At 36.2% G+C, this 16056-nt stretch overlaps 1 protein-coding gene and 1 non-coding gene across 2 annotated transcripts in view; both read right to left on the bottom strand.

Annotated features, from left to right (window-relative positions):
* LOC134846873 (cAMP-dependent protein kinase catalytic subunit 1-like) overlaps positions 1-15352 on the bottom strand; it is a 47136-nt gene extending 31784 nt beyond the window's left edge. Inside the window, exons 1-3 of the mRNA XM_063864284.1 lie at positions 15331-15352; positions 10689-10750; positions 8035-8139 (exon numbers count right to left, since the gene is read on the bottom strand). Of these exons, the coding sequence (XP_063720354.1) occupies positions 8035-8139; positions 10689-10750; positions 15331-15352 (189 nt within the window). The remainder of the gene's footprint in view (positions 1-8034; positions 8140-10688; positions 10751-15330) is intronic.
* On the bottom strand, positions 14174-14260 carry Trnai-uau (transfer RNA isoleucine (anticodon UAU)). The gene is given in 2 exon segments: positions 14174-14209; positions 14223-14260. It is a non-coding gene; the product is annotated as a tRNA-Ile (tRNA).
* Positions 15353-16056: the final 704 nt, after the last annotated feature.

A 16056-nucleotide genomic window follows, 5' to 3' on the forward strand; every position in this document is an offset into this window, starting at 1 on the left:
CGCCCGATGTATTCCGTCCATTTAAGAAGCAAATCTTGTGGGACTTTACTTTTGACAAGCTTTGTCAAAGTAGAAGAATTCAAATCTGCATTCAAACTGAGATTTTTGAAGGTTTGCACCATTTGTTTCAGGAAGGCGGCAAAAGAAACAAAAAAATGTCTGCTTTTGGTGGCTGCTGGCCATTTTTCTAATGGTTTTATATACGCGTTGACGACAATAAATGTATCGCCAAAACGTGATTTAAGATCCTCTAGCGCTGGTTTATAGAAGACTGGATTGCATGAGTAGCCTTTGATTAGCTCTTTCGCCTTACCAGTCTTGGCGTTTTGTAAGTAGGTAATTCTGTGTGTATCACTGATGGTTGTATTGCTATCAACAGTGGCATTGAACATGTTCAACCAGTCATGGAAAGCCAGAGGATTACCATCAAATGATGGAACTTGAAATGGTGGTAATTTGAATGTGGTTTTGAAGTCAATTTTGTCTCTGTTATCTCAATTTATGTCAAATTAGGTGGTAAATTGAGGAAAATTGGTGACTGGCCCTTTAAACTCTGGTAATGTTGTTTGTGGCGAAATGGTTCGAATCAAAGATGGTTGGAGAAAATAGTTTGCTGGGTGGAGAAAATAGTTTGTTGCGATGACATCTCTGTTTTTGATAGCTGATGTTCTGATTTGTTAGAGTGCTGGGCATCATATCGGCGTAGGTCTGGTTGGTTTGGAAACCTTCTACTTTTAGGTTTGTACTTTTTGCTTTTTTGGTTAAAATATGCAGACTGCTGATTAAAGTTTCGGGTTTCCTGGAGTGCGGGTTTACAAAAATTGTCGGAATCCCAAACTGGTTCTTGTAAGGTTGGGTGCATAGTATTGTGAAACAAGTCATGATGGGCGTTGACAACGAAAGTTGATTTTTTAAACTTGTTTGGGTCGTAAAGGCTTGTGTGGTGAAATCCGTTGCACTCATAACAACGGTTGTTTGTGACACAAGTAGTTCGGAGGTGATGAAGGCTTAAGCAGTTGACACAAAGTTCAAGTTGTTTTACGATGTTGTAGCGTTGAGGTGGCGTAGAAGAACTGTACTGTGATGTTATGTTCGTTCTTACAAGAAGAGCATTGCTTGCGCTGTGTTCTGTATTGGTTGAAACTCTCAGGTCCAATTGTTTTGGAAGCCTGTGGATTGCTTGATGTAACGTTTGAGCAACAGGGCGCTAGGGAATTGCTGCTAAAACTTGACGGTTCTGCATAGTTGAAGGATGGAAATTGATTGTGAAGTTTGTCGTAGGTTTTCGCATGCACTTCTAGCCAAATTTGTAAGTGTTGAACATCTGTGTCCTGTATGTCGTTTCGCCCGATGTATTCCGTCCATTTAAGAAGCAAATCTTGTGGGACTTTACTTTTGACAAGCTTTGTCAAAGTAGAAGAATTCAAATCTGCATTCAAACTGAGATTTTTGAAGGTTTGCACCATTTGTTTCAGGAAGGCGGCAAAAGAAACAAAAAAATGTCTGCTTTTGGTGGCTGCTGGCCATTTTTCTAATGGTTTTATATACGCGTTGACGACAAAAAATGTATCGCCAAAACGTGATTTAAGATCCTCCAGCGCTGGTTTATAGAAGACTGGATTGCATGAGTAGCCTTTGATTAGCTCTTTCGCCTTACCAGTCTTGGCGTTTTGTAAGTAGGTAATTCTGTGTGTATCACTGATGGTTGTATTGCTATCAACAGTGGCATTGAACATGTTCAACCAGTCATGGAAAGCCAGAGGATTACCATCAAATGTTGGAACTTGAAATGGTGGTAATTTGAATGTGGTTTTGAAGTCAATTTTGTCTCTGTTATCTCAATTTATGTCAAATTAGGTGGTAAATTGAGGAAAATTGGTGACTGGCCCTTTAAACTCTGGTAATGTTGTTTGTGGCGAAATGGTTCGAATCAAAGATGGTTGGAGAAAATAGTTTGCTGGGTGGAGAAAATAGTTTGTTGCGATGACATCTCTGTTTTTGATAGCTGATGTTCTGATTTGTTAGAGTGCTGGGCATCATATCGGCGTAGGTCTGGTTGGTTTGGAAACCTTCTACTTTTAGGTTTGTACTTTTTGCTTTTTTGGTTAAAATATGCAGACTGCTGATTAAAGTTTCGGGTTTCCTGGAGTGCGGGTTTACAAAAATTGTCGGAATCCCAAACTGGTTCTTGTAAGGTTGGGTGCATAGTATTGTGAAACAAGTCATGATGGGCGTTGACAACGAAAGTTGATTTTTTAAACTTGTTTGGGTCGTAAAGGCTTGTGTGGTGAAATCCGTTGCACTCATAACAACGGTTGTTTGTGACACAAGTAGTTCGGAGGTGATGAAGGCTTAAGCAGTTGACACAAAGTTCAAGTTGTTTTACGATGTTGTAGCGTTGAGGTGGCGTAGAAGAACTGTACTGTGATGTTATGTTCGTTCTTACAAGAAGAGCATTGCTTGCGCTGTGTTCTGTATTGATTGAAACTCTCAGGTCCAATTGTTTTGGAAGCCTGTGGATTGCTTGATGTAACGTTTGAGCAACAGGGCGCTAGGGAATTGCTGCTAAATAGTTACGGTTCTGCATAGTTGAAGGATGGAAATTGATTGTGAAGTTTGTCGTAGGTTTTCGCATGCACTTCTAGCCAAATTTGTAAATGTTGAACATCTGTGTCCTGTATGTCGTTTCGCCCGATGTATTCCGTCCATTTAAGAAGCAAATCTTGTGGGACTTTACTTTTGACAAGCTTTGTCAAAGTAGAAGAGTTCAAATCTGCATTCAAACTGAGATTTTTGAAGGTTTGCACCATTTGTTTCAGGAAGGCGGCAAAAGAAACAAAAAAATGTCTGCTTTGGTGGCTGCTGGCCATTTTTCTAATGGGTTTATATACGCGTTGACGACAATAAATGTATCGCCAAAACGTGATTTAAGATCCTCTAGCGCTGGTTTATAGAAGACTGGATTGCATGAGTAGCCTTTGATTAGCTCTTTCGCCTTACCAGTCTTGGCGTTTTGTAAGTAGGTAATTCTGTGTGTATCACTGATGGTTGTATTGCTATCAACAGTGGCATTGAACATGTTCAACCAGTCATGGAAAGCCAGAGGATTACCATCAAATGATGGAACTTGAAATGGTGGTAATTTGAATGTGGTTTTGAAGTCAATTTTGTCTCTGTTATCTCAATTTATGTCAAATTAGGTGGTAAATTGAGGAAAATTGGTGACTGGCCCTTTAAACTCTGGTAATGTTGTTTGTGGCGAAATGGTTCGAATCAAAGATGGTTGGAGAAAATAGTTTGTTGCGATGACATCTCTGTTTTTGATAGCTGATGTTCTGATTTGTTAGAGTGCTGGGCATCATATCGGCGTAGGTCTGGTTGGTTTGGAAACCTTCTACTTTTAGGTTTGTACTTTTTGCTTTTTTGGTTAAAATATGCAGACTGCTGATTAAAGTTTCGGGTTTCCTGGAGTGCGGGTTTACAAAAATTGTCGGAATCCCAAACTGGTTCTTGTAAGGTTGGGTGCATAGTATTGTGAAACAAGTCATGATGGGCGTTGACAACGAAAGTTGATTTTTTAAACTTGTTTGGGTCGTAAAGGCTTGTGTGGTGAAATCCGTTGCACTCATAACAACGGTTGTTTGTGACACAAGTAGTTCGGAGGTGATGAAGGCTTAAGCAGTTGACACAAAGTTCAAGTTGTTTTACGATGTTGTAGCGTTGAGGTGGCGTAGAAGAACTGTACTGTGATGTTATGTTCGTTCTTACAAGAAGAGCATTGCTTGCGCTGTGTTCTGTATTGGTTGAAACTCTCAGGTCCAATTGTTTTGGAAGCCTGTGGATTGCTTGATGTAACGTTTGAGCAACAGGGCGCTAGGGAATTGCTGCTAAAACTTGACGGTTCTGCATAGTTGAAGGATGGAAATTGATTGTGAAGTTTGTCGTAGGTTTTCGCATGCACTTCTAGCCAAATTTGTAAGTGTTGAATATCTGTGTCCTGTATGTCGTTTCGCCCGATGTATTCCGTCCATTTAAGAAGCAAATCTTGTGGGACTTTACTTTTGACAAGCTTTGTCAAAGTAGAAGAATTCAAATCTGCATTCAAACTGAGATTTTTGAAGGTCTGCACCATTTGTTTCAGGAAGGCGGCAAAAGAAACAAAAAAATGTCTGCTTTTGGTGGCTGCTGGCCATTTTTCTAATGGTTTTATATACGCGTTGACGACAATAAATGTATCGCCAAAACGTGATTTAAGATCCTCTAGCTCTGGTTTATAGAAGACTGGATTGCATGAGTAGCCTTTGATTAGCTCTTTCGCCTTACCAGTCACGGCGTTTTGTAAGTAGGTAATTCTGTGTGTATCACTGATGGTTGTATTGCTATCAACAGTGGCATTGAACATGTTCAACCAGTCATGGAAAGCCAGAGGATTACCATCAAATGATGGAACTTGAAATGGTGGTAATTTGAATGTGGTTTTGAAGTCAATTTTGTCTCTGTTATCTCAATTTATGTCAAATTAGGTGGTAAATTGAGGAAAATTGGTGACTGGTCCTTTAAACTCTGGTAATGTTGTTTGTGGCGAAATGGTTCGAATCAAAGATGGTTGGAGAAAATAGTTTGCAGATTGATGAGGGTTGCTTCTTTGCTCTCTATTATTTGGTAGAAAAGCGTTATTACAACTTGGTCCAGAAGCTATCGACGCGGCGTTGATCCTTGTCTGTTGATGCATGCTGAATGTTGGTTGCATATAAGGATGCAGTTCGGGTTTTTGGAAAGTTGATGCCTCCGGTACTAAAGTAACCGGATTCATATGACCCATTGATTGCCATGAAGGTTGCGTTGATATGACTGAGGTTATTTGTGTGGTACTTTGATACAGAAATGTAGAGGTTGTTTGCGTCAAGGGATATCTGAATTTTAAATCCGAGGTTTTGGTTGTCGTTGTAGTAATGAGGCTTAAATCGATATCTTTCGAGATCTGATGAGAAGATCCGCTACCGTTGAAATTGTTTGGAAAAACATCAAAGTTTAATGCATGTTTTTCTAAATTGTAAGTTGGACAAAGGGCTTCAGTTGATACTGACGGATGTCCTTTAGTTCGCATTACAGGAGTTTGCACTATACAAGAGGATTCCGCTATATGTTTTTCTGAATGAAAATCATTTATAGTTTGGTTGTTGGGGTTGTAAGGCCTGTAGAAACCTTGATCTGTGTAAGAGTTTGTTTGTTCTCCAGTTTGCTGTTTCTGGCTCGGTAACTTATGGTGTGAAGATTGTTCAGTTGAACGTATCTGCTGATGAGATTGGAAAATTTGTTCTTGTGGAAAACTGTAGGTGCTTGTTGTGAGATGGGTTCTGAGATCGATATTGTCGCTAGGCTGCTCGTGTAGTCCCGGTTGCATTAGGTGATGAGGTTGCGGAATTGTAAATGCAAACGATGGGCTTTGCAACCCTGCTGTTTGGACTGTGCTGTTTGCTATATTGGGCTGCTGTTGGTTGTAGACTACAGTTTCCGAACTTACATCGTCGTCGATCTCGATTGTTGTATCCGTACTCAGCTGAGCACCTGCATCTCCGAAGTTATTGACAATCATTGGTTTGTGTTGCTGGCATTGAGAAAAAGCGTTGTTGTTTGCAAACGACGGGGGATGAGGGCTGCTGTCAAAAGTTCTTGTCTCTGTGACAACATTTTGTCTGTTTGTCGGATGTTTGTTGCTTTCGGAATAGTTGTGGGTTTTTGCCGAGCTCATATTAGGTTGAGAATGCCTTGGACGATGATGTAAGTTGTTGTATCCGCAGTTTGGGTTGTAAAGTTGTAACTGTTGGCTTTTTTCTGCTCGCCGATCGTCTGGAAGTGAATAGCTTGTTTCTGCTCGATGGTTGTCTGTAATTGATGATGAGGCCATGTCGGCAAGCGCGTTGTTTGATTTCGTGTTTCTTCTCTCGAAGTCGTGGATAAGTTGCGCGTTGTATTGAGTTGGTGAATCGTTATCGTTGATGTCACTCTGTAGTTGTAAGAGGCGTACTGCAATATCTGTAGCTGTTGCCGTGACAAACCTAGTTTGTTCGGGCGATTCGGTATCCATGATTTCCGCTGACAATTGATTCAGTTTTGCAGTCTGGATTCTGCTGCTGCCACTAACGAACTCAAAGAACGAGTTGATTTTACTGAGCAGAGTTTTTTCTCCAAGAAGTCGGGAGATCCATTGAGCTGCATTTGGCAAATGAAAAATCTGTTCCACGCTGACATCGTTTTTTTGTCGCTATTGAAGTTGATTGTCGAAGATCTTGTCGTATGTAGGTTGTGAGAACGGCTCTAAAAAACCGAGGCGATGCGCAAATTAGTTAGAAAAAAGGAAAATTAAACAAACCCAGGAATCGATCATGATTTAGAAAAGGTTTTTTTTGAAATGTCTGTCTAAGGGTTTTATATTCTTTTTTAAATTATGTTTTACAATTAAGGCATACGCAATTAAAATCAATCAAAAATTGAAAACCAAACAAAGCGTTGTTTGGTGAACTGTCAAAAAGTCTTTTTGTTATGTATTTTTTTGTTTAGGTCCACCTATAATTTTAGGGTGGTAGTTTTAAAATCAATTCAAATGACAATTTTAATTGCAATACTCGTATTAACCTCAAGCCAATTTAAGTTTTACTTTTTTGCCATGTGAAATAAAACAAAAAAGTTGAAAAGCAATCTTCAAAGAGTTCTTCTATGAACTGTCAAACAGATTTTTTGTTATGCTCAATGCAATTCTTTCCAGATTTTTTAAATAGACATAGTCTTCAAAACTGCAGCATCAAGTGCGAGTATAATTGTTACTTTTCGATATGTCAAATTACACTTTAACAAGAAGCGTTATTGTTTAAAAAAATGCAAGGAAATGTTATTTGTTTCGTTTTCTCTTCAAATTCGAATTCAACTTTTGCTTTCACGTACAAAAGTTTCGAACCAAGATAGTTGTTATAATTTGCGAAGTAAAATTACAACAAACAAGATGAATTGGCAAGGAAAACTACAAAAGGTTTTTGTTCTCAGTGTGTTCAGAATTTGGTTATCTCTATCACAGTCTAATAAGACAGTTTTCTTTTTTTTTTTTTGGGAAGAGATTGAAATAAATTGTCAAAAATTTTTAAGGCAGCGACCAACGAAAACTACTACAAAAAACAAAACGCTCGAGTACGTTTTTTTTCTGGATTTTTTGAAAGTTGTGAGAAAAAAAGACGACAATTCGGGGTTAAACTTTAAAAAATATATTTGCCCACATCTAATCTTGGTTTTCTTCAGCTTGTCTTTTGTTCAACTATTCGTCTTCCTTTTGTTTTCAAGGAGCGCCAAAACAGGTAGTTGACATGTCACTTTAGGTCAAAACTTGGCTCCAAGAGTCAACTTTCTTAGTTCTGGTTTGTTTTGCGAGTGTTTATATCACAGAGATTACAAATGTTTGATCACAGTGACTTTTGATTTATAAAGATTGGGAAAATGTAGTTGCTCCGGCAACACAAGGCGCAAACAAAATATGCTCAAGAGTTTGAACATAGTTTACCCTAGCAGTCGAAAGCGCCGTTTTAGAATCGAAACATCGTCCTAGGATGAAAAAAGAATTTGAAAAAAAAATAATCATTCAAATAACAATGTCATTTTAATTTTACCAAGATTTTGATCCCAAACAAACAGAGTGCTCAAAAAATTCTCAAAAAAGAGCAGATTTTAGCTGAGCTACTTTCAATGCAGCTTTTAATGCATGGAGTTGAACATAGCTCTGAGGAAACTCTTCATCAAAGAAAAACTTTTCTCGTAAAATTAGGCGAAGAAAAATTGAAGAAGAAAAACATGCGATGATAACGTATCTGTCTACGATCATCAATCAAGTTACTGTAAGAGCACCCCTCATGCGCGACAGGCCGAAGGAGAAAAGCTTCAATTTAGGACTGTTTGAAGGACATTGATTCGTAGAGAATTTTCTTATATTTGGTCCTTCGCGCAAGAAAAAGACCCAGATTTTTGCTTCAAAAGTGATAGAAAGTGTACCTTCTTCTTCTTGCTCTTTTTATATTCTGCAAGCACCACTCTTCCGAAGGAGCCACTGCCGAGAGTCCTCTTCACGTCAAAGTCCTCATCCAAACTCACATCACACTGAACAAGAAAGAAATAATTTTTATTAATTTTTATTAGTTATGGTTTGAAGAATAACAAGACGGATCGTATATCAGGGCAGAGCCCTGAATGTTGCGACTGCCCCTAGTCCATATCAAATAATTTTTGTGAAAAAATGCTGAAAAACTTGCAGTTTTGAACACAATCAAAGATCAAGTGAAAAAATTTGAGTCGTACGAAACTAAAACGACCGATTAGCTAGCCTCAGCTCAATATGGAACACTTTTGAATTATCCGACTGCCTTTTAATGTATATCGAAAAGATTTTTAGAAAAAAAGTCATCAAAAAACTATAAACTTTGGACAATATCAAAAGTTAAATTAGGAATTTTGAGTCTTACGTAATTATTATAACCGATTAGCAAGCCTCAATTCAATTTGGAACTGTTTTGCTGTGCGAGATAATTCACCACGCATAAACAATTTGCGTTACGTTTTCAGCATTTTGAATAAAACCTTCAAAACGTGCATAAGTTAGTCCAGGGTATGGTCAAATTGGCAAATTTCAAACTCGAAGAACTTTGCAAACTTGATCTCAAGGTAAAATCTTTTATTTCGTATTTGAGTTTGGAAAGTCAATATCTTCAATGAGGTATAAAGTTTTTTTGTCAAAAAGTATTATATTGTTTGCCGTAATTGTTGTATTAAAAACCAACCTAAGCATAATTAATTCGTTTTCTTCGAAAGCCAGAACAAAAAAGTTTTAGAAAAAAAACATGCAAGCCCTGCTTTTTCAGCTTGAACTAGTTATTAATTTCCTACGAGACCATGGCTACTTAAAACGTTTTCATCCTCCCCACGATAACCCTAATGGATGAAAATCAAATTTCTACAGAAAAATCTACGGATTAACTAAAGTATAAAACTGATCTATCTGCAACCATTTTAAATAGACCCGATTTTTTTCTATAAAAATTAAAGTACTTCAGTGTTAAAATGATTGAAATTTCGATTCTATAATACCTATATATGGTCTGTAGATAATCACATCTAGCCAGTATATAACCTTCATACAATGAAACCTGCATATACCTTGTAGATAATCAGTATATAATTTGTATAAAATCTGTATGAAACTGATTGTGTTGTCTAAAAGCTATACTGGTCGTAACAAGTTCACTTTTGATCAACCCGACTTAAAATTAAGAAAAATTTTCTCAAAAATTAGCATAAAACTGTGAGTAGGAAAAATCTTCCTCGGTGTTATAGTGTGCAGGACTCATTTGAGGAGAAGTGCTTCAGGGGATCCCTTCAAGATTTTGAAGTCTAGGTGTTCCCGCAGAAAAAATTTATTTGTATTTTTGTGCATGACAATTAGCTTACATTATTAGAAAATTTTACACTTTAGTTTTGTTTCAATACACTTAAATTATCTGATTATCGTAAATTATTTCTAATCATTATATGTATGCAGTCTGTATAAAATCTGCATAAACTATGTTTATAATCTGCATATAATCTGTACATAACCAATAAATATTTTTAAGTATTTTATATATTTTTCAAAGTGTACATAATCTGAAAAAATATGTATATTCTTTATAAAACAATTGAGAAATATTTCTTTATAGATAGTTTGTATATAAAATGTTTTTAATGTGTACACTATTTGTTTGTAGTATGCATGAAAATTGATGCAGAAAAAAACTTTAGAGTGTTTTGGTAATGTTTATGAAATGAACATTTTCAGTATAAAGCAATTGCGGCTTTTTTTCAGTTCTCCCCCTTTGATTTTTTCTGAAAGAGAACAAATTTCTAACATACAAGTTGCCCTGTGAACAACTTTTGAACAGTTTTGTTTTGTATTTTTACGAAGGTGGTGGAGAATTGTAAAAAAGTCACAATTGCAAAACAGAATGCATTATACTCGATTATTAAAATTTTTAATCAAAGTTTTACCATCTAAAAATTAAAATAATCTCAAATAGAAATATGTATTGCTTACTGTAGATAATCAATTTTTATCCAATTTGGTGACTGCGGGTCAAACTGAACGTAGGTTTCATTGTCCTCTCTAATCTGCCTGGCTTTTTCTTCCGACTTTCGTAACAAAATTAAAGGAATATTTGTGTTCGGGTTGGTTTTTTTCTTCAGACAAATTTTGACTTTGTAACTACCAATTTTTGATGTCTTGCTGTCTTGATTGTTTTTCGTGAAGTAATGAGGGTTTATAGATTGCCATTTTGGCCAATTTGAGACAATTAACGCTCGATATGTTTCGGGCGGAGATTTAATCCGAAAAAAAAATTGTTCTTAATTGGTCGAAGGAAGCTTATTTGTCACAAATGATTTGTTATTAGGAGCAAAATTTATCACTTTGGACTTTATATGGCGTGTGGTGGGGATGATTTTTACAAAAAAAAATCTCAAAATTTTTTCCAAAAAAAGTTTCAATTTTCAATGTTGTTACTGCTCCATTGACCTTAAAAGGCAGTGAGAACAATCAGGACTTCGCGCTGATGCGAGCAGTCTGGTTTCACTTTAAGCTAGATGATAACTCAAAAGGGCAAAATAATCGTTAAATTTACCTTTGGATTTTTCTCATACTTCTCGTTGAACTGCTTCTTGGCTCTTGTCAGAAACTGCAAAACTGAAACAAATTACGTAATAAACTAATCTAAGATCAAAAACATTTCATCTGTTGTGAGAATCAAAAACAATAAAATTTCAGGTACTAATAGTTTTTGCTTTCTTTCCAGTTTCCGACCCTTCAAATAATTGCATTATTAAGTTGTCTAAAATTTGTTCTCAATGTAATTTACACGTACAAATCTTGTAATCATAGGACCACTTGCCCACATGTCATGTTTTTACTACAGTTTACTACATTGAAGCCAATTTAAAAAAAAAAGCGTTTGATTATCGAATGCAAGAAAAAAACAAGGGGGTGAGCAAACTGGAAAAATAATTTGAAAGACCTTTAGGTGTTTGAAACTTGAGGCTCGGCTCATTTTCCTGACCTCCACCTGCAATTTTTCACAAAAAAACTGTTCAAAATAGTTAGAAGTCAGAAAAAATAATAATTATAAAACGAACTTTTCGCTTTAACTAGCATCATCAGGTATCTACGACTAAATGTCAGATTAAAATTTTAGTGACTCTCTTTCCTTTTCTCCCACCTGCAACAGTTCACGGCTCTTTTTCCTTTTCCCCCCACCTCACACAAACATGAATTTTATAGTCTAACGAGTGGTTTTACAAGGTTAAATATGAAGATAAAATATGTTTGTTATGGCCTAATCAGTCTGCATGTCAATTTTCATGACAATCGGACAAAGTGAACAGTAATTTCAAATTAAAAAATTTGCAGGTGGGGGAGAAAAGGAAAAAAAGCCCAGTTCACAAACAAGATTTTTATTGGCTCTTTTTCCTTCCCCCCCCCCACCTGCAAATTTTTACATGTAAATTTGTTGACCACATTGTCCGATTGTTATGAAAATTTACATACAGACTAATAAGGCCACGACAAACATATTTGGTCTTCATACTTAACCTCGTAAAACCACTCGTTACACTAATAAATTGAAACTGGCGTGAGGTGGGGGGGGGGGGGGAAGGAAAAAGAGCCTTTTTATTTATATCATTCTATTGTCATGAGAATTGACAAACTAATTTAACAATTACAAACATATTTGGTCCTACAATTAATCTTGTAAAAACACTATTTACACCATAAAATTGATGTTCGTGTAGAGTGGAGGCGATGAAAAAGAGCCAATTTGTTTATATTGCCCGATAAATATAAAAATTGATATGTGGACTAATTAGACTGTAACCAAGTTTTATGATTTTCATACTTAACATTGTAAAACTAATCGTTACACAACAAAAATTATTTTCATGAGATGCGGGGAGTTTTAGGCTATTTTTCACTTCCTCTCCACATTTGAACAGCTCGTTAAAAAAATTATTTCGACGCCGTCAGAATACAATGAGAACTGGCATGACAAAATTCTCTTTTGAACTGTTTTGGGCTCTTTTCCTATTCTCTCACCTTTCAAAATATTAATTTTTATGTTTTTTTACGCGTTATTACGGCTAAATGTGTGATGTTACGATGTAACATATGAAGAAAAAAATCTATTCACAATTGTCAATTTGTTGCCCATGCCCAATTTCACTGCATTATAACAACGTTAATTAAGCTTTCAAAAATTGAATTTGAAGGGGGGAAACTGGAAAAGAGCCCAGTTTTGAGCTCTTTTATACCCCCTCCCCCACATTCGTTTTTCATGTTTAAAAAAGTAATTAAATATTATCATAATGCAATGAAAGTTGGCATGACAAACTAACAACTCTTTTTCCTACCAGCCCCCCACGTCGTCACACGAGCATCAATGTTATGGTGTAACGAGTGATTAAATATGAAGACCAAATATGTTTGTCATGACCTAATCAATCGGTATGTCAATTTTCATAAGATTCCAACAATGTGAACAAAAATGTCGATCGTTAAATTTTGCAGGTGGGGGGAGAGAATGAGTCTAACTATTGTGAACAGTTTTGTTCTTCGTACTTTACATGGTAAGATCACGGTGAGCATGTGAAAAAAAATTGCAACGTGCTTGTGGAAGTAGAAAAGAGTACCGCAAGATGGCTCTTTTTCCATCCCCCACCTGACCTCACATAGGCATCAATTTTATGATGTTACAAGGGGATTTACAAGGTTGAATATGAAGACCAAAAATGTTTTTCATGGCCTAATTAGTCCGCATGCCATTTTTTGTAACAAACAGAACAAAAAATCTCTTGTAAAAATTGCATGTAGGGGAGAAAAAAGAGCCGCCAAGATGAATTGTGAACCACCTCCTCCTTCTTTGACTTAACTCACATCTCCTGTTGGCTTCCTTCCTGGAGATAACCTTGCCGTTCTTTCCTCCTCCCATTTATAACTAACTTTTTCCAACCTCGCTTCGGCTACACCTGGCTCTGGTACGGTCAAAACTTAATTTACGCCATCCTGGTGATGAAAGGTAAATTCACTGATGTTGACGTAAAACTGACATTGTACGCAAGTCTTCTGACTGCTGTAAATATATTTTTAACCGAAAAAAAAAAACAATTCTACTTCAAAAGCTGAGCACGTGACAATAAAATTACGAAGTACTGAAAATCAAAGTTCGGCTCAATCAATATAGTCTTCTTAAAAAAGGAACTTCTCCTCTAATTTCTTCCAAAAAACTCTTATAGGACATTGAAACTCATGTTTTTTATGCCTTGCGACATAAAAGCACGCATTTAGCCTGCTCGCATGCATTATTTATGAAAATAGAATGAGGCGAGGGCTTTCAAAGTAGCCTTTCCCCACCACTGTCCCCACATTTCCATTCCAGCTTTTCCAACCCCCCCCCCCCACCTGACACGAGCATCAATTTTTTGGTGTAATGAAAAGTCTTACGAGGTTGGTTATGAAGACCAAAAATAATTTATTTTGGCTCTTTTTCCTTTCCCCCCCCCACCTCACACGACCGTCAATATATTAGTTTAACGAGTAGTTTTACGAGGTTGAGTATGAGGACCAAATATGTTTGTCGTGGCCTTATTAGTCTGTATGTAAATTTTCATAACAATCGGACAATGTGGTCAACAAGTTTACATGTAAAAATTTGCAGGTGGGGGGAAGGAAAAAGAGCCTATATTTTTTTGGCCTAATTAGTCAGCATGTCAATTTCATAACAATCAGACAATTTTATCAAGAAATTTAATTGTAAAAGTTTACAGATGAATTTATTGAACTTTATTGATGAGGCCAGATTGTTAATGGGGCTCTTTTCCAGTCCCCCCTTTCAAATTCAATTTTGAAAAGCTTAATGAACGATGTCATAATGCATTGATGTTTGGCGTGGTGAACAAATCGACAACTGTGAACAGATTTGTTCTTCGTACTTTACAGCGTAACATCACGCATTTAGCCGTAATAACACGTAAAACAAACATAAAACTCGGTATTTTGAAAGGGGGGAACTGGAAAAGAGCCCGGAGCTCAAATTTATTGTAAAAGGAATAAGGTTGCTGCTCCCGGGCAGGCTCGAACTGCCGACATCCGCATTGCTCATTCTGTCTATAAGTACGGCGCTCTAACCGACTGAGCTACGGGAGCTACATAAAAAGTTACTCATTCAAAATCATTTTGAAAACTGCTTTTTTATTCAAGTTCTGGGCTCTTTTCCAGTCCCCCCCCCCCGCCTTTCAAATTCAATTTTGAAAATTCTATTTAACGTTGTCACAATGCAATGAAATTTAGCGTGGTGAACAAATCGACAATTCTGAACAGATTTAATCTTCATACTTTACAGCGTAACATCACGCATTTAGCCGTAATAACACGTAAACCAAATATAAAACTCGTTATTTTGAAAAGGGGGGGAACTGGAAAAGAGCCAAGTTCTGTTTATTCCATACAATGGAAATACAAAAATTGACAGAACTCACATCCGAGTTAGATCGAAAATGTGTCATTTTGACTATCCAAAAGAAAACTTGGAGAAGGCCAAGTGTAGCTCATTTTGAAGCCCTAATGTTTGTGGTTCGGATTCAAAAATAAGTTCCGAAAGTTGTTTCGGTATCGGGAAAAACTGGCATGTTTTTTTTTTCAGACTGAATTAGACACAGGATGAGAGAGATATTTAGAAGACATTTGATACGAGGCTGACCTCCGAATTTTTTTATTAAATGCAGTTAAGAATGCATATAAAAAACGATAAATTTGACTGAGAGCAGTTGTTTTTTTATAGGCGGTAGTTTTTCGGCTGATTCCTACTTACCGCAGCTTCTAACCAATTGTATAGAGTTGCAATAAAAGCTTCAGACTTCAATTTTTATGTGAAAGAAACTTAATATTTTCTACTCTTTAAAATAAATTGTTTTTGTACTATTAATCAGGTCGCCATTTTGAATAGCAACTTGAAACACAAGGAACAGCAAAAATTAACCGAAAGAAGAGCCCAGAAAATCTTGAAAAAAAAATTCTTTTTTTTGGATTAAAACAATTTTAAACAATTGTCAAGTGCCTTCAAGACATTTTACAGTTGTTTAGAACTATTTTAGTCCAGAAAAAAAAATTTTTCAAGGTTTGTCAGGCTGATCCTTGTGTTTCGAGTTGCTGCTCAAAATGAAGACTTGACTAATAGTACAACAACATTTTTAAGTCTTTTTTTGTTTCTGGCCAACGTATCCAAATCAGCGAAGTCATTATTATTCCAAATAACCTGTTCCAAATTTTGACCGATATTATTAGTCGAGATACAAGATTCTTTTTCGAATTTTAAAGAAAAGGAAAGAAAATAAATACTTGGAATGATATTAATCTTTCACACCAAACTTACAAAAAAATATGGGGATAGTGTTGATTGATCCAGGAATTGGGAGTTACCAAGCAACTGTGTTTGCAATTAGGCTAATGGCGGTTGTAGTTTTTTGACTAATTCTTAATGATTTTAATGGGCATAATGTTTGTGCGGGGCGAATTATCCCGCATTCATAATCGCTCCAAATTGAAATGAGACAAAGCATTTGATCATATTATTCCGACTCCAATTTTTGCACTAAATTTTTGATATTTTTTATGGAAATCCAAAGTTTGTGATGTTTCCTAATTCAAACTACTCAATTTTTTTCGTGAACACATAGAAACGCAGTCGATTCAGAGCTTTCACATGATATAAGAGCAATCTTGTTTTTTTTACAGAGAAATTTGTATTTTTTAACTAACGATTTTGACAAGATTTTTTTAAAAATCATAATTAATTTATTTAAGTCTTGTGCTCGAACTCATAAACACATTCCACTTGTGTATATTTTTCTCAAAAAATGAAAGGATTTAAAAACTGCAACTTGAGATTATTTCACTCTGTATTTTTAAATAGCGCGTGGCGGATGTTTCTGGGAGAATAAAAC

Source organism: Symsagittifera roscoffensis, chromosome 5, assembly GCF_963678635.1.
Source record: "Symsagittifera roscoffensis chromosome 5, txSymRosc1.1, whole genome shotgun sequence".
NCBI lineage: Eukaryota > Metazoa > Xenacoelomorpha > Acoela > Convolutidae > Symsagittifera > Symsagittifera roscoffensis.